At 40.0% G+C, this 25,746-nt stretch overlaps 3 protein-coding genes across 3 annotated transcripts in view; 2 read left to right on the top strand and 1 right to left on the bottom strand.

Annotated features, from left to right (window-relative positions):
* wdr59 (WD repeat domain 59) overlaps positions 1-1,912 on the top strand; it is a 78,728-nt gene extending 76,816 nt beyond the window's left edge. The window contains exon 27 of the transcript XR_009446771.1: positions 1,810-1,912. The gene's annotated coding sequence lies outside the window, so the exon portion shown is untranslated. The remainder of the gene's footprint in view (positions 1-1,809) is intronic.
* Positions 1,166-10,141, top strand: slc7a6os (solute carrier family 7 member 6 opposite strand). The gene is made up of 5 exons (XM_048546451.2): positions 1,166-1,333; positions 1,810-2,088; positions 3,273-3,398; positions 9,467-9,685; positions 9,965-10,141. Exons 1-5 carry the CDS (start codon positions 1,166-1,168, stop codon positions 10,139-10,141), a joined length of 969 nt encoding a protein of 322 aa, XP_048402408.1.
* Positions 10,142-12,240: 2,099 nt separating this feature from the next.
* Positions 12,241-25,746, bottom strand: part of LOC125459708 (Y+L amino acid transporter 2-like) — a 104,900-nt gene continuing 91,394 nt past the window's right edge. Inside the window, exons 6-10 of the mRNA XM_048546452.1 lie at positions 24,934-25,037; positions 20,736-20,832; positions 16,608-16,757; positions 14,353-14,536; positions 12,241-12,544 (exon numbers count right to left, since the gene is read on the bottom strand). Of these exons, the coding sequence (XP_048402409.1) occupies positions 12,453-12,544; positions 14,353-14,536; positions 16,608-16,757; positions 20,736-20,832; positions 24,934-25,037 (627 nt within the window). The 3' untranslated portion in view covers positions 12,241-12,452. The remainder of the gene's footprint in view (positions 12,545-14,352; positions 14,537-16,607; positions 16,758-20,735; positions 20,833-24,933; positions 25,038-25,746) is intronic.

The following is a 25,746-nucleotide window of genomic DNA, read 5'->3' as shown; positions in this document are numbered from 1 at the left end:
TCTGGATCGTATATCCCAGGCCCCAAAATGTTCATCTGCACATCTGACAATGTGGTATATTGTATCTGCTGTACCCGTTGCGGCCTCCTCTACATTAGGGAAACCAAGTGGAGGTTGGGGACCGCTTTGCAGACACCTACACTTGGTTCGCAATAAACAACTGCACCTCCCAGTCGCAAACCATTTTAACTCCCCCTCCCGTTCTTTAGACGACATGTCCATCCTGGGCCTCGTGCAGTGCCACAACAATGCCACCCAAAGGTTGCAGGAACAGCACCTCCTATTTTGCTTGGGACCCCTGCAGCCCAATGGTATCAATGTGTATTTCACCAGCTTCAAAATCTCCCCTCTCCTCACTGCATTGCAAAACCAGCCAAACTCATCCCTGCCTCCCTAACCTCTTCTTCCTCTCACGTATCCCCTCCTCCCACCTCAAGCTGCACCTCCATCTCCTACCTACTAACCTCATCCCGCCCGCTTGACCTGTCCGGACTGACCTATCCCCTCCCTATCTCCCCACCTATACTCTCCTCTCCACCTAGCTTCTCTTCTATCCATCTTCGGTCTGTCTCCCGATTTTTTTCGGAATCCTCTCCCCATCCTCCTCTCTGATGAAGGGTCTCGGCCGGAAATGTCAGCTTTTGTGCTCCTAAGATGCTGCTTGGCCTGCTGTGTTCATCCAGCTCCACACTTTGTTACCTATGAGAGGAAAACCATGATAGCTGAAAGGTAATGTGTAGTAAGTGGGTGGGGCCTGAGGGCTGGACGTCGGTGGAGGCGCTCAGTTAGTGGGCGGAGTCAGTGTTCGGGTTAAGGCCGGGTGAGGGTGGCAGTGAATGGGTTGGTGGGGGTCGGTGAAAAGGAGCGTCGTTAAATGGCTGTGTGAGGAGGTGGGCTAGTCACAAAGACAGAGTCTAGGGAGCGGGCGAGCTCATTGGGTGGCGCCAACGAGGAGGCGGGCCTTGGCACGAAGCAGAGATATCGCAGGGGCGGGGCCTGTGGGTGGGCGCGGGTAATCTGCTGGTCTGGGCAATGGGCGGGGTCATTGGGTGTAGGCGGGGAAGGGGAGGGGTCTGCAGCGCGCTGTCTTACGCATGGGCGTGACGGTCTAGTGGGTGGGGCTATTCAGTGGACAGTTTGGGGCCGGGGCTCGGCTGGGTGTGTCATGGCGGCCGCGGTGTTGAGGGTGAAACGGAAACGCGGTGCTGAGCCAGCCGAGGCCTTCCTTCTCGCCTGCAAACGTTTGCGGGCTGCCGATGAGGCCGGTGAACCTGGCTCTGGGCAGCATGTCGTGCGGACTCTGTTCAAGTTGGCCGCCACTGTCGGCACTCCGGTAAGGCCCGGTCGGGGGCCTCAGTTTGCTTCCGTTCTTTCTGGTCGCGCGTTCGAAATTGTTTCATTCTTAAGCATTTATTGACGAAAAGCTGCTGCTAACAAAAACAAAGTATTGCGCTTGTGGAATGAATTAGAGTTAACTTCTCGAGTCGTCATAGAGTTGTACAGCACAGAAAGACCCCTCAGTCCAACTCGTCTATGCTGACCAGATATCCCACATGAATCTAGTCCCTTTTGCCAGCTTTAGGCCCATATCCCTTTAAGCCCTTGTTATTCAAATACCTACTTAGATGCCTATTAAATGTTGTTATTGTACCCGCTCTCCTCTACTTCCTCTGGCAGCTCATTCCATGCATCTATGAGAAAGTTGACCCTCGAGCCCCTTTTAAATCTTTCCCCCCTCACATTAAAATTATACTCTCCAGCCAAAACTACTTTTATTTGAGTGATTTATTTGTAGTCATCTCTCTGTAGGATGACCCCGTTTCAAGGCATGTGAAAGAAGCACTATCAAAAGACAAAGCGTTACTGGCACTTAAACCTTCTGAGACCAGTGTTCGGCGTATCCAGCTCTGTGCACGAGCATCTTGCAAGGCAACTAGTGAGAAGAATCGGTACAAAGTTATTGCTAGCTACAGAAGAACATTTTCCACAGAGTTTTCTGAATCTCAATCAGATGATGTGAAGTGTATACACCAGCCTGAAACCGAAACTTCTGGAGATCGGTGTGGAGAAAACCAAGATAGCTGGAAGGTAATGTATAGTGGCTCTTATTAAAGACACCTTTAATAAGACTGCCTGCCTGATCAGTAATTGATATGAGACTGTTGTAAATGTAAATAACTGTTTACCAGTCAGTTGGCAATTACCTTCTCCTGATATCTTCAGTTTGTAATTTATAAGAAGCTGTGCTATGTTCATCGTTCTTATGTTCCCAGCTTACTGTCATCCTTTCTTTAGGATTTTCTGTCGTGCTGGAATACATTTAAATGGCTGGCAACAGCCTTTCAGCATCAGTTGCGAGTCGAAATTCTTCATGTGAGAGTTCAAGTAGAGAATATCGATAAGCTGAGAGACTATGGTGAAGATATGTGGTTTCCAGTTGAATTTGTCTGAATCTCATACCCATAAACTTGCATGCACCAGCTTGAAATAAATTAAAAAGAAATGAGTAGAAAGCTAGCCTCCCCTCAGGTTATTTGTATTTTAGTATTCAGTTTGACCTGTTGGAAAATCTTAGTTTAATTTGAACTAAAGTTGACAGTGAAGCATTCTTTCTTGTCATCGATCAAGTTTTAATGCTTCCTGGAATGAGTAACAGAGGGTAGTCTGACATAATGAAGGTACCGGAGAGATTCAAAAATCAGGCTGTTTCTTGGGGTTGAGTTGTGGGAAGACAAGTAAGATCATCAGCTCTGAAAAGACACTACTGAAAGGGAATTTTGTAGACATGTTAAATATATGATAGCACAGAAAAGATTAATATGAGGATGATGTTTTAAAATTATTCCAGGGTATCAGATTAACATTGAAATTGTTTGTAATGAAAATTTAGCATTAATCAACTTCATTATGTTGGAATGACCTTCTGGATAAGATGCAAAGAAAAACTTTTTACCATCGTTTAAATCAATTAATTAGTAATTGTACAGTTTTAATTCTGGAAGGATGAAATATTTGAAATTAGTAGCTTTCCTTATTTGTGAGAATTAGAGGAGGATGACAGGAATTGAGGGGGGATATGGTGCTTTGTGTGGTAAGGAAGGGAATGAAGGAAATTAGGGAGAAATGGCTGTAAACAGATTTTGTTCTACAGTTTTCCAGCAATACTGAGACCCAGAGGGATGCATTGAGTAATTTCTGATCTAGGTAAAGTTTTTTTGAATAAAAGTTCAAATACTTTTAGAAATATATATTGATGGTTCTTGTTTTTAAAGGAAACATCCTTTAGGTGTAACAAAGGCAATGTTGAAGCTGCAGCAGAAATCCAAGTGCTTGATGTTGTCCAGCAGAATGAGCATCTTGAAAAGGATGAACGAGACTCCGAGCATAAAGCCTTTAAGGTAGGGCTAGGTATTTGTGAAATTATCTGTTAAATTTTGCTATCAATAATAGTTGAATCAAACAGTAGAGAAAGACCTATTACCCTAATTTACCGAGACCATATTTTTGAAAGTACTCTGCAATTAATTCCACTCTCTCTCTCCTCTGCACAATCCTAAACATAAAAATTAGGAGCATGAGTAGGCAATCTAGCCCTGCTGAGCCATTTGATGTGATTATTGCTGACCTCATCTCTGCTTCAATCCCAATTTCCTGCCCTCCCTCCATAACAGTTTAACCTGTTACTAATTTAAAAATCTGACTGCCTTCTCCTTTAAACTTCTCAATGTCCCAGCATCCATTACACTTGGATAATGAATTCCACAAATTATTGACCTTTTGAAAGAAGTAACTTCTCCCCATCTGTTTTAAGTCTGTTACCCCATCCTAAAACAAAGGCCTCTTGTGCTAGATTGCCATGTGTGAAGATCTCTTTTTATGCCTATTTTGTCAATTCCCTTTAGCATCTTATAAACCTCAATTATATCTCCCCCTCTAAATCCCAAAAAAAATCTCTGTACTAGACAAATCTGTCATTTGTGGAATCAACCCTAGTGAACTTCCTCTGAACTGTCTCCAGTACAACTACATCCCCTCTCAAGTAAAGCACCAAAATTATACGCAGTGCTCCAGGTGTGGCGTCACTAATGTCTTGTACAGTTGCAGCAATACTTACCCACTTTTATACATCATTCCTTGAGCAATAAATGCAAAATTCCATTTGCCTTCCTTATACCTACTGTATCTGCGACTAGTTTTCTGCGATACATGCATGAGGGCATGCAGATACCTCTGCATCAAAGCACTCTGAAGTTTCTCTCCATTTAGATAATTTGCCTTTCCATTCCTCCAACCAAAGTGGATAACTTCATACTTATCCAGAGCTTTATCTGCCAGAGATAATGGGAACTGCAGATGCTGGAGAATCCAAGATAACAAAAGTGTGGAGCTGGATGAACACAGCAGGCCCAGCAGCATCTCAGGAGCACAAAAGCTGACGTTTCTGGCCTAGACCCTTCATCAGAGAGCCTGATGAAGGGTCTAGGCCTGAAACGTCAGCTTTTGTGCTCCTAAGATGCTACTTGGCCTGCTGTGTTTATCTGCCAGACATTGGCACATGCATCTAATCCATTCATATCCATTTGTAAACGTTTTCATTACAGCTCACTTTCTACCTATTTTAGTCCTATCTGCAAATTTGATTATAGTGCTTTTTATCCCACCCCCGTCCAAGTAATCAATCGAGATTGTAAATAGTTGGAGCTCAAGGACTGAACCTTGTGGTATCCCAACCAGTTATACCTTGCCAACCAGAAAAAAATCATTTTTCCTGACTCTGCTTTCTGATGGTTGGTTAGTCAGTCCTCTATCCAAAGCTAATAAATTATCCATAACCCCATTGATCTTGCCATGTGTGTTGTACCTTGCGACATACAGAAGGCGTTTGATATACTTTATCTACTAGAACCCCATTATCCATGTTGCTTGGTAGATTTTCAAAGAACACTCAAAATAGTTTAATTTATCCATCATAAAGTTATACTGATTGTGATGGATTGAGTTATAGCTTTCTAAATGTCTTGTTACTTCCTTTAATAAAGGATTCTTAACAATTTCTCAACAACACGTTAAATTAACTGCTTTTGTGTTAGCACTTTTCCAATCCACAGGGACCTATCCTGTACCCAGGGGGATTTGGAATATTGTAACTAATGGATCCACGTTCTCTGCTGCCACTTCCTTCAAAACCCTAGAAAGTAGGCCATAAACCCCTGAAAACTTGTGTACCTTCAGTTCTGATAGTTTACATAGTACCTCTTCCCTAGTTGTGATTGTTCTAAAGTCTTCCCTTTATATAATCTCTGCATTACATGTTACTATTGCAATGGTACTAGATTGCCTCAGTTTTCATAGTGAAACAAACTACTGATTTAGTGACCCCCCCCCCCTGCTGTTTGAGTTCGCCACTATTGGGAGTTTTACTCCATATGAAATACCTAGTTCCACTTTCAAATTTGTTTTGAATCTGTTTCTAACACTTCTTTGGTAGATCACAACTTTTGGGTAAAATTTCCATCTGTAGTCTGTTACATTTCCCTTTTGCCTTCTGTTCAAAGGAAATAATTCCAACTGAAGACTTTCAATCTGAAACTATTCTAATTAAATATCTTCTGCACTACCTTCATAACCTCGGTATCCTTCCTAATATGTGGTCACTGGACTGAGAGAATACTGAGGTCCAGCCAGTGATTATTAGAGGTTTGGCTTCACTTCCTTGCTTTTCTTTGGAGGAAATAGTCTGTGTTTGGTTGACACTTGCTCTTCTACTCTTTGCGACTGATTATAAAAAACACATCTTAGCATTGCTGGTAAATGCTATGTGAGCAGAAGTCCAAGATAATGAAAGGTTAAAAGCAGGATTCTGGTTGGTTTAATGTTTGAGCAATTGCTACCCTCTATAACTGCAGGTTTGTTCAGCTAATGATTGATCAGGTTAGAACGCAAGGTGGGGCGCAAGTGTTTTACCCTGAGGACTGGAAATTTTCAGGTTCCCTTCTGATTTCCAGGGATTAGTTTTTCATTCCCTTGAACTCACGTTGAGTAGTATAGTGATTGGTAACATTGCCATCTGAATTTGAGTTAATGTACAGATGTTTGGATTCACAGAAATAGAATAAAATAATTTATCAATATCCTCAATAATTTCAATCATCCATTAAATTTAAAGCCACAGCAATAGAAAGCACAATATTTAATTTGGCACAAGATCATAGGTGTAAGTTGGTAACAAAAGGACAATTTAAAATAACTAATGAAACTCAAACCACACCTGCCAGACTCTTGAGAACTAGCTCATGAGTTTCCATTGCAAGTTTACAAAGTTTGAACATTTTAACCAGATAGTAAAAAAAGATAGTAACTGTCTCAGATCTTGATCTCAGCTTTAAATTTTACAATTGACACTTTTTTGTTTAAAATGGTGTCAACAGCCGTTTTTTGTCATATGGTAGATGCAACCTTAGGCTAGAGATTCTACGTTCATTTACCTGTAATTCATTAGTGATTTTCAAGTTTTCCTGCCTCCCAGTTAAATGAGTGTCCCTTTGTTAGATGTTTTGATTCTTCTCCCTTTATTTGCAGCCTCCATTTCTTTTGTTCAACCCCTTGCAAACTTCCTTTTCCCACACCCTGCAGCCTACTCTCACCCCCACCCACAGCTGCCATCTCTCCCACCATGGCCCATGCCTGGCTCTCTCCCGTGCCCCCAGCAGCCTCCCTGTTTTCCATGCCCCAGACAAGTGCCCCACTGGCTCGTGTCCCTTGCCTGTTCCCATCACCCCAGTAGCTGCCCCTCTCTTTACCATCTCTGAAGCTTCCATCAAGCTTCCATCGCCTTATATCTTATGGAGCCACCCTGTCTTCCTTCAGTGTCTCTGTCTCGTCTTGTCTCATTGCCCCTCCAAACACTAGCAGGTTCCCTGTCACTCCACAACTCTCCTGAATTTTTTTACTTTCTTTCCCTAAACCCTGAATATGGTTCATTCTCCCACCCTCAACTAAAAGGTAAACCGGCTCTCAGCCCATCCCTCTTTTATTCATTCATGGGATGAGGGTGTCGTTGGCTGGTCAGCATTTATTGTCCATCCCTAATTGTCCAGTAAGCAGTTCAGAGTCAACCACACTGTTGTGAGTTTAGAGTCACATGTAGGTCAGACCAAGTAAGGATGGCAGCGTCCTTCCCTAAAGAACATTAGTGAAATGGATGGGTTTTTCCAACAACGGATTCACGGTCATCATTAGATTCTTAATTCCTGATATTTATCAAATTCAAATTCCACCATCTGCCATTCTGGGATTTAAACCTGGGTCCCCAGAACATTATCTGGGTCTCTGGATTAACAGTCCAGCGGTAATACGACTAGGCCATCACTTTACACCTTTCCTAGCTCTTTATTGGTGAAACTGTCGGCAGCAAGAATAGGATAGAACCACCTCCTCACTATTTCCTTCCAATCTGTTTATGAAGCTAATTTTTTTTCCCCTGATTGATCATCCCCAGATTTAATTTTCTCGGGTGTTGTGGGGAAAAATTTGTCCTTCGCTCAATATACTTTGTATGCTGTGAAAAGCAATGCTTTTCAGCTTAGCTGGTAGGTAAGGGATTGGAGCTGAATATTCAGTACGCTGAGGTGTATTGACTGACATGTGAGGAGATGTGGAATTGATTATGATTATGTTTGCTGGAGTTCAGAAGAATTGGTTGCAGAGTGCGGATGGTTAGTGGGGTGGGGTAGTCTGATAGAAACCTATAAAATTCTAACAGTGCTAAACAAGACAGATGCAGGAAGGATGCTTCTGATGGCAGAGGAGCCTAGAACTAGGAATCGTAGTTTTAGAATATTGGATAAACCATTTAGGACTGAGATGAGACAAAATTTCTTCTCTTAGGCAGTTGGACAATCAGCCATGATCATATTGAATAGTGGAGCTTGCTCGAAGGACCGAATGCCTTCCTCCTCCTCGTTTGTTTGTTTAGGGCATCAATCAAAAACAAACCAGCCTGGCAACAGATGCCTTTGGTCCATTTCTTCCTCCACCAACGTATAGTAACTGTATGCCATTTACAAGTGGCTCTGCAGAAATTCAACAATGTTCATTCGACACCACCTTCCAAATTGCCTGGAAGGTTAAGGGCATCTGGTATATGGAAAGACCTCCTCCAAAACTCACCATTCTGACTAGGAAAAATATTGCTGTTCCTTCAGTGTCACTGGGTTAAAATCCTGGTCCTCCTCCTATCACTGCATTATGAATCTATCTGCACTACAGTAGTTCAAGAAAGTAGCTCATCGTCCCCTTCTCGAGGGCAACTAGGGATGGGTAATAAATGCTGGTCCAACCAGCTATGTCTACATCCTATGAGTGAATTTAAAGGAGTGAAGATCTGATCTATCCCATCTATAGCATGTCCTAATTAGGGACTAATATGTGAGGAAAGGTATGATCATGCTTGCATTTTTATTTTTATTTGTATTTGTGGAATGGTGTGAAATCAGAGGAAACTTTTTTTAAAATAACCAGCACCTGTGGGACCGGGAGTGTGCTGGTTGATCAAGAGGTCCAAGTAATCAATGTAAAAGCCCTCTAAGTAATACAGATCACTGTAATGTATAGTCACTGTTATACATTATTTACGGTATGAATCACTTAAATAATAGTGCACCTTTGCCTTGTATGAAACTTACTGGCAGAGATCTTCCTCATATGAACGTTCACCTGACTACTCTGACATCGTGGAGTTTGCAGTAATACAGTCAACTTACAGTATTTGGTTTTTATAATTTTTTGCTGGTTTATTAAGTGTACTAGTTCATAAGGTGCTGGCTAAAGCAGTTTGCTGTAGTTTGGGAACTTAGCTTGATTCCCTCACACTCTTTAATGAAAAACAGCTGCTGATGCTTTAGACAATGGGGGCTTTTATTATATCGATGTTAACAATGGGGAGCTTTGCATAGCTTTGACAATAGTATTCCTCCCTATGTTTACCAGCTTTGGATGTGATCAGATTGTTTTCCATCCTTCATGCCCCCTGTGGGAGTTAAACTTTGCGATTTTGTTGAGCTGAAACATTAACAGGAAGGACAGTATTCACAGCCAGAAGAACAACATGCTCGATTGATTTTACCACTTTTAAACTCCAGTGTAACTGAATAGGCCAGTATTTAATGTACATTCCTAATTGCTTTGGAGAAGGTGGTGGTAAGGTGACCTGTTGAATTGTTGCAGCCCTCCAGTGCTATTTTGAATACAGTTCCAGGACTTTGATCTAGCAGCAGTGAATAAACAGTGTTATGGTTCAGTGTGGAATGTAACTCAGAGGTGATCTGCAGCTGGTTCTATACCAGTGCACCATAACTATCAGTTATGTGCCACTGTAACTGAAATCAATGGAGATTCATGTTTTCTTCAGCAATGAATAACCACTTCATGACAGCCATTATTTTACTTAATATTTGTTCTGTTTTAGGATCCTGACCTCGAGCAGGATGACACTGAGATAGTTCTGTGTAATTCTGTGAAAATGATCCGAGAGAAGCTTGCAGTGTCCGATTCTGGTCCAGGAACACGGCATCGGGAGAATATGGAGGAGTATGTTTATGACATATACTATACTGACAGCTGTATTACTGGAGATGAAATTCAGGATATTCTTTCGGTGATCCCATGTTATGAAGAGAATGAACTGGTGAGTTACGCAGTTCTGCTTTGTCAAATTCACTTTGAAAGAAGACAATAATTAGTCAAGTGTTTGCTGTTTGTTTCAAAACAAGTCGGTATTTCAAGAAATAGGTAACGGGAGACCGTTTGTACAGTGATTCTAGGCTTTCTGTTGTAATCAATAGTCTTTGGGCATTGAGTATCTGTATGCAGACTAATGGGTGTCTTTGTGGCCTGGAAAATGGTATGACAGTACAAACTGATGGGTATGTTCTTGGTCTGTTGTATGACATCACCTGTATTACAGGTGGTCGATGAACTGATTGCAGATGAAGCATATGAGGATGAGGATGATGAAAATGAAGAAAATAATTGGCGGAACGATTACCCAGATGAGGATTCATCTGAAAGTTACTGGAATAGTGAAGAAGATTCAGAGGAGGAAGATGAAAGCTATAGGCAATGTTTCAAAGATAATGACTGATTAATTTTCACAGCAGTGACATTATATTTATCTCCATCTTAATTTATGAATGGTTAAAAACCTACATTGTTTATTGGAAGTATTACTGATCTATTGCAAATGAAAATGACACTCGTGTCAATTACATATGCTTATGAAAGTTTCTTGGCTAAAATGGAAATATGGTTATCAATAATTGTAATAATGGAAGTAGAGAAGTTACAAGACCATGTTTGGAGGGTGTTTCTTCTTGCTGTCCTGTTGGAAGTTAAGGAAGCCTAAAGAAATTACATTTATCTACCAACCTTAAGGTGAGATATTGACACCCAGGTGTTTGAAGTTCTCAACTGGGATACAATTCAGGTGGTGGTCCCGTGAGGAGTGGTAGTGGTAGTGTGTCCATCTGCAGCTCGTGTAAGCATGGACATTGAATCTGAAAATGAACCCTTTAATCAGATTCAGTTTCCTTTTATTTAGCCAATTCTCTCTTCATGCTAATAAAGTAGCCCTAAAACATGAGTTCTTATATAGTAACCTTCTTTGTGGCACCTTTATCAAATGACTTCTGGAAATTCAAATTTACAACATCATCTCATACCTCCATTCACCCTACCTTTTTTTATCCTTTAAAGAACACTAATAAATTTGTTAAAGCGTAACTTCCTTTTCACAAAACCACGTTGACTTTGCTTGATTGTATTATTTTCTAAATGTCCTACTCCTAGTTAGTAATGGAACATGGAACAAAAAATAACATGTAGGAAAATGCTATCAAAATAGTAAGAGATATCTTTATATTTATTCCTTCATTGAGGTTTGATGGCTTAGGTGTAAGATGCTTTTGATTTTAGGTGAACTGAGAATGTTTTTTAAAACAACATTATGTATTAAAACAGACCGTGTTTTTTTTAAACATTTATAGCATACTTTCAGGTGAATGATGAAGTAGTAAGTCCAGAATTGCCATTTTTATTTAACAGCCATCAGCCCTGTTATAGCAAAATTAAATAAATTTTTTTTGAAAGGAATGCAATACAGAATCCCATGCACAGAACAGTATGCTATGTAAACCTTAGGCAATGCTAATATCTCACTATAGTCAAAATGATTCAGTTTGGCAGATTGAGAGTACGTTCTGTCCTTTCATGAAAACATTTGAAAACCAATTGTTTTGTCTCATAATTTGGAAAGGTTTTCAATGTGACTTTCGTGAATGCTCACAACAGTAGTTGTGTAGAAAAGCTAAACTGGGTTTTCATCAGAGTAGTAGTCCAAAATATTTTGCTCATTGCAACCCTTTTCTTGAGTAATTGTGGCTGATGGAAACAAGTACGTCAGGCTTAGATTGAAACTGAAGTGGTTCAGGGCAGTTCATGTTTGTGAAGTTCTGCCATCTTGCCAACCAAAACTGAAAACTTAACATTTTATCTTCTATATTAAAAAAACCACTTCATTGGAGAAGTTTTCTGTGGGATTCTGTCAAATTAAAATTTGAAATATATTTCAAAATAGTAATAATTACAAAGAAAATCTGTTGTCTGAAAGAATGAAGTTACAGCTTTATTTTCTGAAAGCTGCATTTTCTGCAATGAAAAGGAAAAGACCACACAACAGCATGAGTGATCAAATCAGTGCATTGTAAGGATGACCAAAAAACTGACACAATTGTTGGGAACAACTGTTACTTTGTCTCTGTGGCCCTACTACCTATGCTTTTGCAAGAGAAAGTGTCTTCTCATTTGTAGTGCTGTTGGTGAATCTGCCAGTGTCACCAGTGGCAGTGCAAGAAGGGAAATATGGTGTAAATCGAGTAATCACAAAGAAGGAAACTTTGGAAATATTCCTGTATCACTGTGAAAGTGGAAAAAAATTTGGGCAAAACAAATATCCTAGCATATTGTTTGGCCATAAAATATTCCAATCCAAGCTACAGAGCAAAGGGCTGAACTTTTGAATAACGTTCTGCGGTGGCTGCAACTTATACAGTACCTTAACAGGGACAGGGTGAGTCACTGATACTTCAGAAATAAAAGGACATGTAAAATCTTGATTGTATTAGCCTATAATTTACGAACTATTACTTTGCACCAGGTAAACCTAGTAGGTTGACATTTGGGTTTAAAAAATACCAATTGAATAAATGTTTTTGACATGTTAAAGTGAAATGAGCTGTTCTTTCTGTAATATACATCTTGGGTAGGGTATATATTTCATGGTGTAAAGCATAGCAAAACACAGGCACAGATTTAATGCTGATCAGTTTATTCAGTCTAACATCAAATTCGAGTATTGCAGGTGTGAGGGATGTAGTTAATTTTCTTGTCAACTCTGTTCATCTGTTGTCAGAACTCGACTGTTCTGTACTGTCATCCTTGTCGATCATGACACAGTAGAATAACAGCTGCAAGCTTTTGCCAGTTTTACCTGTGCAGGAAAAGGGTAGGTAGAAAACTTATCTGTTCAAATTAAAAATTTACAACTTCCTCTGAAGCCCTGTAAAAAATCTTTTCTTCTCACTAGTTTCTTGGACAGTCCCTACTGTAGTTGGCTACACCTTCTATGCAACATTTTTAGGACATTTTAGTAACATTTTTGCTGCGACAACAGGCTGAAATTCTGTTTATTCACACCGTTGTTTATGTGAGTGACAAATGGCTGTTTAGTCAACTAATCAGCATAAGGATTATATCCTATGAAATTCTATTCAAATAAATAGGAAATGACCCTTACATCAATGCGAAAAGGAGAAAAAAATTGCTGGAAGAGAAAGAAGATTTTTAAAAATTATCTTGTGGTTACAGCCTTAATTCAAAACTACAGTATATCCACTGTCACCTTGGGAGGTTTTCTTAATTTTGCATAAATGGAAACAACTTCTAATTTTTTTTTTACTCAATGCACCCAATTCCACGTAGAAATAAAAAGGAATGAGACTAATGAAGCTGTTACTATTAAATTCTTTCAGGTTTTTTGGATTTGAATCAATCAATGGCTTACATCTGTATACAAGGTATTGTTTTGAAATGAGAGATTTAATCATATAATCCTTGCAGTACATTCAGCCCATTGCGTCTGCACTGACTGTTCAAAGAGCACCTCCCACCAGCTTCAAGAGATGGTCAGCGGGCAATAACTTGATCTAGGTAGCAATGCGCATGTCATATAAAAAAAATCATTGTGTGTAGGAGTTGGGACATCATGTTGCAGCTGTACAGGAATCTGGTGAGGCCACTTTCAGAAAACTGCATACAATTCTGGTCACATTTTTACAGGAAGAATGTTATTAAATTTGATATGGTGCAGAAAAGAAGTACGAGGTTGTTGCTGGAATTGGAAGATTTGAGTTAGAGAGGGGCTGAATAGGCTGGAGCTTTTTCCCTGGAGTATCAAGAGGTTGTGCAGTGACCTTATAGAAGTTTATAAAATCATGAGGGGCATGGCCAGGGTAAGTAGACAAGGCCTTTTTCCTAGGGTGAGGAAAATCCAAGACTAGAAGGTTTAGGTTTAAGATGAGAGGGGCAAGATTTAAAAAGGACACGAGGGATAACTTGTCATGCAGAGGGGGTGGTGAATGTATGGAACAAACTGCCAGAGGAAGTAGTGGAGGTGGGTACAATTACAATATTTAAAAAGCATTCGGGTGTCTGTGTGAGTAGGAAGGGTTTAGAGGGATATGCTGGCATATCTCAGTCAGATTGGGCTCTCTGGTCGGCATGGACAAGTTGGACTGAGGAGTCTGTTTCCGTGCTGGATGACTCTGACTCTGATTATTAAAAGTTTGCCTTTGAGTCATAAACTTTCCAGTCGCACTCCAGTCCTTGTCCATTAAAATAAGGTTGATCCTTTAATGCATTACTGACGGGGTGCTGTTTCGCGGATGAGATATTAAACCACAGCCATATCAGCCACTCAGGTGGATTTAAAAAAAAAAATCCAAGGCATGACTTTGAAGAAAAGTAGGGGAATTATCCCTGGTGGTGTGGCTAATATTTTTTTTCTGCAGTCAGCATCAGAGAAACAGATTGTCAACACCACAAGCAGGCTCAGGGCTTCACATGCTTTCCGTCTCACTGATGAGGAGGTATTAGATGACTTGTCATTATTTTTCAAAAAGGACAATATGCCAATAGAACAATTTTGGCATGAACATCCAGCAGAATCTAAGAGATGCAAACAATATGTTATTTAAAAGTTTATTATTTACAAATACATTGTTTAAATCTGCTACCTACTTGTAATTCTTTTGAAACAAGGAGGCCATTTTGCCTTTGCTAGCAAGTGACCAATGACAAAGACTGGTAGTCCAGACAATGGAACTGCGATCCCGATCAGGGAACGAACACCATCGGTGTATGCGGGTATTGCTATCAAGCATGCTGTACATAGACAGAATAAAATTGGGCAAAGCAGGTTGAGCTGATTGGTGAGAAAGAAAAGGAGGTTAGACTTGTAAGAACTGTAAGTAATAAAATCAAAGTTATAAACTTTGTATTAAACTGTAAATTAGCCACCAGCAATCAGACTACTAGAATACATTGAGTTCGTTATACTACACCTCCGAAAAGATGAACAGGCCATGGAGTAACTGCAGTGCAGATTCACACTATGCCAGGTTAAGAGAATTAATTGACAAGGGCAAGTTGCTTGGACTCAGTTCATATTCCCTTGAATACAGATTGTTAAAGAGAGACCCAATGGGCGACACGGTGGCTCAGTGGTTAGCACTGCAGCCTCACAGCACCAGGGACCCAGGTTCAGTTCCAGCCTCGGGTGACTGTCTGTGTGGAGTCTGCACATTCTCCCTGTGTCTGCGTGGGTTTCCTCCCACAGTCCGAAGATGTGCAGATTAAGTGGTTTGGCTGTGCTAAATTGCCCATAGTGTTCAGGGGTGTGTGGGTCTAGGGGGATGGGTCTGGGTGGGATGCTTCAAGGGGCAGTGTGGACTTGTTGGGCCAAAGGGCCTGTTTCCACACTGTGGAGAATCTACTTTAATCTTTATTCAAGATGATTAAAGGATTTGGTAAAATCAATAATTTCCTCAGGTGAACAGTCCAGAAGGGCACAAAACCTTAAACAATTTAGCTCTGCTTTCAAGCTTAATGATGGAAAGCACTAAATATACTAATAGTCTGGTGTACTTATTGCTCCAAAACTATTTTGATGTCAGCCTCGCTTTAGTCTGTTAGAAATCTTTAATTTTGGATTTAATGAAGTAGTGAATCTAATTATATAATTTGGAATTACACCCTCCCCCACTGTGAAGGCAGCATCTGCTAATGTTAAGGCACCTCACAACTGGTGATTCTGAGAGAGCTTGAGAAACATCGCAACCAAAGGTGCTTCTATTAGCAATTTAAATGTATATGTATTTTTTTAAAGCATAAGTCACTGGGCAGTAATTAAGAATGAGATTCCAGATTCCAATTATTTTTCCTCCATTCTCACCAAGCAGTGAAGGCAGTTCAAGTACCATCTGCTGTAGAGGCGTGCACATAACATCTCTGAAAAGGTTCATTAGAAAATACCTATCCATTCAGTGAACACCATGGGTCAAACAGCTAATAGATCTAGTGTTATGTGGTGGCTTGTGTTTTCAAAACAAAAATCATTCATAAGACGAGGGACACTGGCAAGGCTGATATTTGCTATCAATCTCCATCTGCTCTTTGAAAGGGGATGGCAGGCTACCTCTTGGAATACTACATGCACCCACAGCACTGATTCATCTTTTCTGCTGTGGTTTAGTACAATCAAGTGGGCTGATAGGCTATTTTAGTGGACAGTTGAAAGTCAACCACCTTGCTGTCACTGAGGTCACTTGTAAACTCGACAAGAAGGCCTATTTAATTCCCCAAAATATATCAATGAAAAAGATGGGTTATTCATGATACTTAATAATGGTTTCATAGTCTCCATAGCTAGCTATGGAACTATAGCTAGCTATAACTAGCTTTCAAATCCAGATTTTATTTGGTAATTAATTGAACTTACCCTACCATGGCAGCTAGAGAAGTTTATGAACCTGTGGCCTCAGAGCATTAACTTAGGTTTCTCTATTACTTATACAGTAATGTTACCACTATGCCTTTATTACCTCCGTTCCCCTGAAAATATACACTAAGTAGCTTATTCTTAAAGTGCTTCTCAACAATATTCTCCCTATCCTTGTCTAGGTATTTACTCCTTACATTGGGTGTAGTTTACAAGATGCCTGAGATGTCAGGCTTTGCAGCAGGGGCATCACAATTGAACCTAACACTGTTGTCATCTGATACTTTCCAGTAGAGCTTAGTGGATAATTAGTATAACTAAATTGATTTTTCTCTTGGCTAACTCAGAGAAACAAAGGGCAATTGTACTTATTCCCATTCTAAGATTAGTAAACTCTTCATAATAGAAGAATAGGAACATCTTGATCTTAGTCAATTTATTTATTGGATAAACTTTCTGATCTCCTGGATTTTATTTCTGCATATGTAGGGCTTACCTTTAGAGGCCTGCGTCTGTTTGGCTGTTTAAAACGTAGGTAGACGTTTCCAATGACAGTCAGTCCCTTAAAGAACCAATAACTGAAGCTATAGTAGTAAATGAGTTCAAATACATCCTCCACAATCAGGAAGAACATTGTTAATACACCCTGCCAAGAGTGAACATTATCATTAGGCATAAATTAGAATTGTAGCAAGCCTCGAGGAATCCTTTATTATATGCTTAAAAGGGAAAGCCTGGGGCTCTTTTTATTCAAAGGTCTCTACTTTGAAAATAAAAGTTAAAACATGCAGTGAAACTGCTGCTAAATCTTTTGCATGCCTTTATTAGGGCACCTTGCCACTACTGCACTCAGATATCACAAAGGCAGATGTAATTCATGAGTGGTACCATAAGAAGAAACACAGGTTGTGACTTGATCCAGACGTAATCTAGATCAGCCCAATCAGAGCAAATCATACTATTTGTGAATAAGGCATTTAAACAGTTGATAACCAAGGTCAGGTAACTTAGATGTCAGCTGCCAGGAAGTTCTAAAACTAGCTTCTATTATTTTCAATGGAGGGTTCTCACTATCCCAATTAGACAAAATTCATTAATGTCACTAGAAAATCCTGTTATCAAGGAATCTAAACATAGTTAGAACTAATGATTAACATGTTACAAAAGAAACACTCTGGCACTGGAATTCTATTTAGTAACAAATTAGAGTCTCTACAGATCACTGGAAAATGGATCTGACCTTGGTTTTGCTGAGGGCTGTCCCATATTAAATCCTGCCATTTTCCATAGGACACTGACAAATTTACTTCCTCCCTTAACAAGAGCTAAAGAGATTTTTTTTGGAAAGTTGCTAAAAGAAAACCTGAAAAAGTCACAAGGGGAAAGTTAATTGATCCAGCAGAGGATTAATTACCTTACTGAAGTAAGGTTCATACCCGTTCCTTCAGGATCATATAAACAGAAATAGAGATTTCTTCAGGTCAGCTTCTGCATTAGTGAAACAGCATACTCACAATGCTTCAAAGGTAAAAGTTTTGGGTTAGTAAAGTGGCCAATCAAGTAATTTTGTTCCTGAAATTTGCAACTTTCTTTCGAACAATCAAAAGACTTGAGTTTCATTTAATGTGTTTCACAACTTCAGAACATTACAAACAGCTGAAGCACTTGTGGTATATAAACACTGTAAAGTTGGAATGACTGTCTTAAGACTAGGCCGTTCTACAGGATGGCTACTTTTTTTTTGAAAGATGTGGGGCCAGGTATCTGCAGTTGAGATGATTTTGGAAGACCTAAAAAACAATTGCATGGCATAAGTGCCCCCATTTCTGATAGATCTTATTTCCACTAGCTCTCACCTGGGGAATGAGACAATTTTTTTTCCTCAAGGCCTCATCATCTGCTTTTTGGGGGCATTTTTCAAATAATTAACTCAATTATTGGGTGATGCTGTTGTATAATAATAATACCTTGTCTATATGTGTTTTAACTTTTGGATCATGTGGATTCAACGTTCCATTATAGTAATCACATAGAAGTAAAACATTAATTTCCTAGTTACTACAATATTCAAGTTAGTACAAAAAAACAGCATAAGTTATTGGGATAGATTTTTCATTTTGTAAGCATAGGTAGGAGTTGTGCATGGGATCTTGTGGAATCCCCATCATTAGCACACTCAAAAGAAATTGATCAGAAAATCAAATTTTCCACTGCACAGTTCCACTCCTCTGGGAACACTCCCTAAAAATCAAAGACTTCAGATGGTCCTGATGAAGTTAAGCAGAACTGTTACTCTGAAAAAGTTAGATTTTTAAATAGATAGTCTAACTTATAATTATTTTCCACCCTACTCACCTGGCACTGTATCCCCTACACATTTCATCAGCTTACCATCTGGCAGGCTACCCCATTTCCTAGTTTCTCAACCTACCTACCTAGCCCTCTAACCCATATTAATCTGGGACCCAATCCTCACAGCATCCTGAAGTCACATCTAAGGAAATAACCTTTAACAACAGCTGTCAAAGCAGCTGTCTGGATGTTTAAATGTTTGATATGACAGCTGACTGGTGTGACAAGGGGTGTGGTTTGTCATTCTTTGAAAGGTTTACTCTACGTAAGTGGAATCTCCTCTCAGAAAAATGTGGAGCTCGCTTCTTTCATGAAAAACAAGGGTTGGATTGGCAATCTGCCTGGGATTGCCATTCACCAGAAAATCTGGCCCATTGTTTCTATTCACAATAACTGACACACACATCTACACATGACCCTCTACTCCTGCAGTAGGGTCTATACCACTTCTTGCCTTTCTTGCAAAAAGCCACTCATACTGTCCAAAACTGGCTTTCTGTACTGGCTGCAATGCCAACTCCTGGCTCTCTGCAAAAGGCAGCCTTGGAAACTCCCTCATTGCCAGCACTTGTTTTCCTAACTGCTTGCTGTTGTAAAATCATAGTCACACAGCACAGAAACCGGCCCTTTGGTCCAACCAGCCGACCATAATCCCTAACTAAAGTTCCTCACCTGCCCGTGCTTGGCCCATATCCCTCCAAACATTTCTTATTCACATACTTATCTAGATGTCTTCTAAATGTTGTAACTGTACCCGCATCCACCACTTCCTCTAAAAGTTCATCATACACGTGAATTGATTCAGTGTAAAAAATTTGCCCTTTACATCTTTTTAAAATCTTTCTCTTCACCTTAAAAATACGTCCAACAGTCTTGAAATTACCCACTCCACAGAAAAGACACCTGCCATTCAACTTATCTGTACCCTCATTATTTTATAAACCTCTATAAGATTACCTCTCAACTTCCTATCCTCTCGTGAAAGAAGATCAGCCTCTGCTTATAACATCAAACCCTCATTTCTTGGCAGTATCCTGGTAAATCTCTTCTTAACCCTGTCCTGTTTAATAATATCCTTCTTATAAGAGGGAAACCAGAACTGGACACTAAAATTTTATGGAAAGCCTATCCTACAAAATTGTAAATACTTAACAATAAATATGTAATTCCTTCAAGAATAGTGATTGCATTTCTGAAGTTCTTCATTGACTGTAAAGTTCTTCGGATAATTCTGTTGTTGTGAAAGAACTAGTTCTTCCATTGAGAAGAGCATCTAAATTCATGTAAGTTAGTTGTCAGTCAGGTGAAACTCAAACCTTTACGGGTTAACAACTATTTTCAAAGTAAAAACCAAAAGAACAGTGGTCGCTGCAAATCAGAAACAAAAACAAATTGCTGGAAAAGCTCAGCAGATCAGGCAGCATCTGTGGAGAGGAATCAAAGTTAAGGTTTCGGGTTGAGTGACTCTTCCTCAATTCATGGTCTTTCTATTCTGTTTGCTTTTCATAGCCATGCTAGTTTCAATGCTTTGTTTCAGACGTCTGAAAATGGCATTATTAAGTTGTGCCGGCATTATTAAGTTGTGGCATTATTAAGTGGTACTTGGGAATAGCTCTCGCGCTATTCCAAAGTCAGTATTTTAGACAAAGCATGTTGAACCCACCTAATTTACACATCCCTGAACACTACGGGCAATTTAGCATGTTCATATCCACTTAACCTGCACATCTTGGGTGGATGCTGGGAAGTTGTTTCCGTTAGGCGGGGAGACTAGGACCCGTGGGCACAGCCTTAGAATTAGAGGGGGTAAATTTAAAATGGAAATGAGGACCCATTTCTTCAGCCAGAGGGTGGTGGCCCTGTGGAATTCATTGCCACGGAGCACAGTGGAGGCCGGGACATTAAATGCCTTCAAGGCGGAGATTGATAAATTCTTGATCTCACAAGGAATTAAGGGCTACGGGGAGAGTGCAGGGAAGTGGATTTGAAATGTCCATCAGCTATGATTAAATGGAGGAGTGGACTCGATGGGCCAAATGGCCTTACTTCCACTCCTGTGTCTTATGGTCTTATGGACTTTTGTGTTATTTCTTGACAGAATTAACCTTGTCTTATTATAGAGCACATAATAGGACACTTGCTGTTGAAAAAGTGAAACACACGGCTCGTCAGGGTTTCCATTCTGTAACTACCTTACAAGTCAAAATTTTTCACTGTGACTGCAGTTGCAGGAAAAGAATATGGGATGACAGCATTGAGATCGAATTCTTACGTTTATGAGTAGTGCTGCGACTGGTGTGAATTGGGTCACATGGATCATGGATAGTATTTGAGGGAGGTGACCCTCACGAGCTGCAACAAAGTACAACCTAATAGGGGAGGAAAAAAACATTGTTAAAAATTTCTTGATTTTATTTAATTTTTCAAAGAATATTGTGATTTCTTCACACTTAATACACTATGCTGACAAATTATTCATCTGTTGACAATTTAAAATGGATTCTGTGCTTAAGAATTAAGTTAATTAAGCAATGTAAATAAGATAAGAGGGGAATTACATAATTTTGAGTTAAGGAACTTTGTATTATAAGTAGATTCCATGTTTTCATATAAAATATACAATAACAAAGTTCATAGACTTTTTAATATAGTAGTTTTTCTAAAGCATTTCTCAATAGGAAAATGAATCATTTTCAGTGATGTAGAAAAGAGCATCATTAAAAAAAAGGTTTGAAAAGGCTCTTAAAGGAGAGAACATTTTAGGCAGAGTAGTCTAGAGAGGAAATTCCACAGACTAAGCTGTTCTACCTGAAAACAGTCACCAAACACTGATGAGAAAGTGCAAGAAGAGGATGCGTACAGGAGGTCAGAAGTGGAAGACCAAATTTCTAGATTGGGAATCAAGCCAATTAATTCTTCACCTTGTTCTACCAGGCAGCATGTAAAAATGCTGCTGAAATGATGAAACATTCTGACTGTCTTTCCACACAAAGCAAATGCTAATAAAAGTTGCAGGTATCATGAGACTAGTGCAGAGGCCTGGGTTATAGCTCTGGAAATTTGAGTTCAAATCAAACCATGGTAATGTGGGAAATTTAAATTCAAATACTAAATCTGGTTTAAAATACTGGTCTCAATAATAATGATCATGAAATTGCTGAATTGTCATAATACATATCCAATGTCCTTGAGAGAAACCTGTTGTTCTTAGCTGGTTGGGCCTAAAACTAACTTCAGACCTACAGTAATATGGCTGACTTCTAACTTTTCTTTGACATGCCTAGCGAGCAACTAAACTGTATTCAAACCAGTACAAGAGAAGGATAATGTGAACTATACTAGACAGACCACCTAATACCAACTTAGGCACTGGAAACAAAAAAAGCACTGTCTGCTCAGTTGAACGTGCAAAGCCATCCTAATACCAGGGGTCACATGCAAGAACTAGAATTGCCCCACAGATTAGTTAAGTAACAAACTAACAGTCATAGTCAACAAATTATACTTCACGGCTAATCTCACAGACTTCTTAATAATTAGAGAAGAAAGAGTGCTGGCATAGAATGGGAGGGAATGGCCCTGGAAATCCTCAAGATTCTAAGGTTTTGGAGAGGATTTGTGGCTCGAGTTGTGGGTGTTGAGGTTGTTGAAGTTGGTTGACTCGCCGAGCTGGTTTCTTGTTTTGCAGATGTTTCGTTACCATGCTGGGTAACACCCTCAGTGCAGCCTCCAATGAAGTGTCGGTGTGTTTTGCCACCTGGTTTTTAAACTGAGTAGTCTGTTGAGATGGATTGCCTCACTTCCAGTTTTCCTTCGTAATGGGATGTACACAGGGTCAAATTCAATGTGTTTATTAATAGGATGCTTCGTGGAGTGCCAGGCTTCTAGGAATTCTCGTGCCCGTCTTTGCCTAGCTTGTCGCAGGATTTTGGAGTTGTCCCAGTCAGAATGGTGGTTCTCTTTGTCCATGTGGATTGAAATGAGTGAGTATTGGTCGTGTCTTTTTGTAGCCAGTTGGTGTTCATGTCCTCTTGTTGTTAGTTTCCTTCCTGTTTGTCCGATGTAGTGTTTCTCACAGTGTCTACAGCCACTCTGATGCCTAGCAGTCGTAGGAGTCTTGTGCTGAGTTCCGATGTGTCTCTGATGTCGGGTAGCAGGATGAATGTGTGAAGCTGGATGAACAAAGCAGGCCAAGCAACATCTTAGGAGCACAAAAGCTGATGTTTCGGGGCTAGACCCTTCATCAGAGGGGGGAATGGGGAGAGGGTTCTGAAATAAATAGCTATTTATTTATTTCTGCTATTTATGCTATTTATTTCAGAACCCTCTCCCCATTCCCCCCTCTGATGAAGGGTCTAGCCCCGAAACATCAGCTTTTGTGCTCCTAAGATGTTGCTTGGCCTGGTGCGTTCATCCAGCTTCACACATTCATCCTGCTACCCGACATCAGAGACACATCGGAACTCAGCACAAGACTCCTACGACTGCTAGGCATCAGAGTGGCTGTAGACACTGTGAGAAACACTACATCGGACAAACAGGAAGGAAACTAACAACAAGAGGACATGAACACCAACTGGCTACAAAAAGACACGACCAATACTCACTCATTTCAATCCACATGGACAAGGAGAACCACCATTCTGACTGGGACAACTCCAAAATCCTGCGACAAGCTAGGCAGAGACAGGCACAAGACTTCCTAGAAGCCTGGCACTCCACGAAGCATGCTATTAATAAACACATTGAATTTGACCCTATATACATCCCACTATGAAGGAAAACCAGAAGTGAGGCAATCCATCTCAACGGACTCCAGAGTTTGAAAGCCAGGCGGGAAAACAAACCGACGCTTCATCGGAGGCTGCACTGAGAATGTTACCCAGCATGGTAACAAAACATCTGCAAAACAAGAAACCAGCTCGGCCAACGAACCAACCTCAACAGTGCTCAAGATTAGTTTAGGAATTCAGGACTTCATGAAGTCTGAAGGCATCAGGACAAATGTGGACAAGGAAAACTTGTAGTTATCATCACCCATTACCCTATCTGATGAAGTGAGACAGTCTGCCCATGACTTAAAGGCTGCAATTGACTGAATGTATCATCATGGAGCCCTCGCAATATTAGAGTCAACAGGAGTCAGAGGTGTCTGCTGGTCGGAGTCATAACTGACACAAAGGAAGATGGTTGTGACTGTTGCAAGTCAGTCATCTCAGCTTCAAGAAATCTCTGCAGGAGTTCCTTAGAATAGTGCCCTAGGCCCGACAATCTTCAGCTGCTTCTTTAATAAACTTTACTCCACTGTAAAGTCAGGAGTGGGCATGTTCACAGATGATTCCACCATGTTCAGCACTATTTACAACTCCACAGATGCTGAAGTAGTTCATTTCCAAATTCAGCAATATCCAGTTTTGTGCTGACAAGTGGCAAGTAAAACTTACACTACACAAACCAGGTAATGATTATGTCCAACAAGAGATAATTTAATCACTGCCCCTTTTCACCACCATTACTGTCAATGTCTGGGGTTTGACATTGTTCAGAAACTAATCTGGACTAGCTATGTAACTACAGTGGCAACAAGAGCAGGTCAGAGGCTGGGAATCCTGTGGTAAGTCACTTCCTGACTCCCCAAAGCCTGTCCATTATCAAAGTGTGATGGAATATTCCCCTACTTGGCCTGGACGTGTGCAGTTCCAACACTCAAGAAGCTTGAAACCACGCAGAACAAAGCAGCCTGCTTGATTAGCCCCTTCGACAGTACCTTCCAACCCATGATCACTTCCATCTCGAAGGACAACGGCAGCAGATACGTGGGAACACGACCACCTGCCAGTTCCCTCCAAGCCACTCACCATCTTGACTTGGAAATATATCACCAATCCTTCAGTGCTGTTGAGTCAAAATCCCGGAATTCCCTCTCTAATGGCACTTTGGGTCTATATATTGACTGCAGCGGTTAAAGACGGCAGGTCACCACCACCTTCCTAAGGGTAAGTAGGGATGGGCAATAATGAAACAATATGCACACAAACTTGGTTAAATAGTAGTAAAAGAGACTGTGTTGCCACTTTATTGCACTGGATTGTCAACTGAGGTTTATTTTAATTGTGAACAAGATGAAGTTTTTAACTTCCTTAAATCTCTAAATTCCATAACAATAAAACCCTGCGTGCCATAGATGATTTGTAAAAGAAAATGCTTTCTTTAATGTTGCAGCTCTGTGAAGAGGGACACCTTGAGAAAAATTACTATGTTGTGGAAAATAAACCAAAGTCTACACACAATTCAATTTTAACAATTATTAATTGAGTAACTTTATAGATACAGCGAAATACATTTTTGGAAAATTGAGCACTATTTTACTGAAACATATTAAAAACAGATTACCAATGAGAGATGACATTATACAAACAATGTAATTAGATTTACCCTAGCATTTACTGGGAATTGGAAGGGAAACCTACCTTGAAGTTACCATAATTGATGCATTAAGAGAACCATAACACGACAGAGCGACTGCTATTGGGATGATCCACTTCATTACTCCAAGGGTCTCTTTTGCAAATGTCTAAAGGCAAAAAAGTTCTTTACAGCACCTAATCATTTATGATTTGGAAGTTTTATTTTTATTAAAATAAATAAAATAATCATGATAGTACATGAGAAAAAAAATCCATACAGCTGACCTATCTACTGCCAGTTACAGCTTGAGTCTTTTATTTTTCTCAAAATACATGAGATAAAATATGTTTTCTAACCCAATCTCTTTCTCCAAAAGATAATGGTTTTCTCTGACAAGGTTAACTGAAAGTGGGGTCTTGAAATTCTTATGCCAAGAAACAAAAAGCTCTGGATAAATAATCTACAGACAATAAGACAAGGACCTGCTTTAGGGCAGAGCACCCATAGAATGTTATAGGGTTATAGAAAATCATAATTTGTTGAGTAGGTTTGATACAAGTCTGTCTATTTTTGTCCCCTCCATTTAATTTAGTATATGTACATCCATGGTAGACTTATTTTAAAGAGATCAAATTAGCTTTGTTTTCCTAGAGTGCTGAAGGGTGCTTTTAAACTGTTGTGTATGTCCTGAATAAAAGGCCAAAGACTCACTTATACTGGCTGTGACTGCAGCAGCACTGGGGCCTCAGAGAACAGACATCAACCGAAAAAAATGAACACTTATAGGGGGCCTTGCAAATGTCAAGTCTCAGTTTGAGTACCGTGGTCGTCAGGAAGGATGTTATGAAACTTGAAAGAGTTCAGAAAAGATTTAC

Source organism: Stegostoma tigrinum, chromosome 16, assembly GCF_030684315.1.
Source record: "Stegostoma tigrinum isolate sSteTig4 chromosome 16, sSteTig4.hap1, whole genome shotgun sequence".
Lineage (NCBI taxonomy): Eukaryota > Metazoa > Chordata > Chondrichthyes > Orectolobiformes > Stegostomatidae > Stegostoma > Stegostoma tigrinum.
The sequence above is the reverse complement of the archived record's forward strand: the minus strand, read 5'-3'. Positions and strand labels throughout refer to the sequence as shown.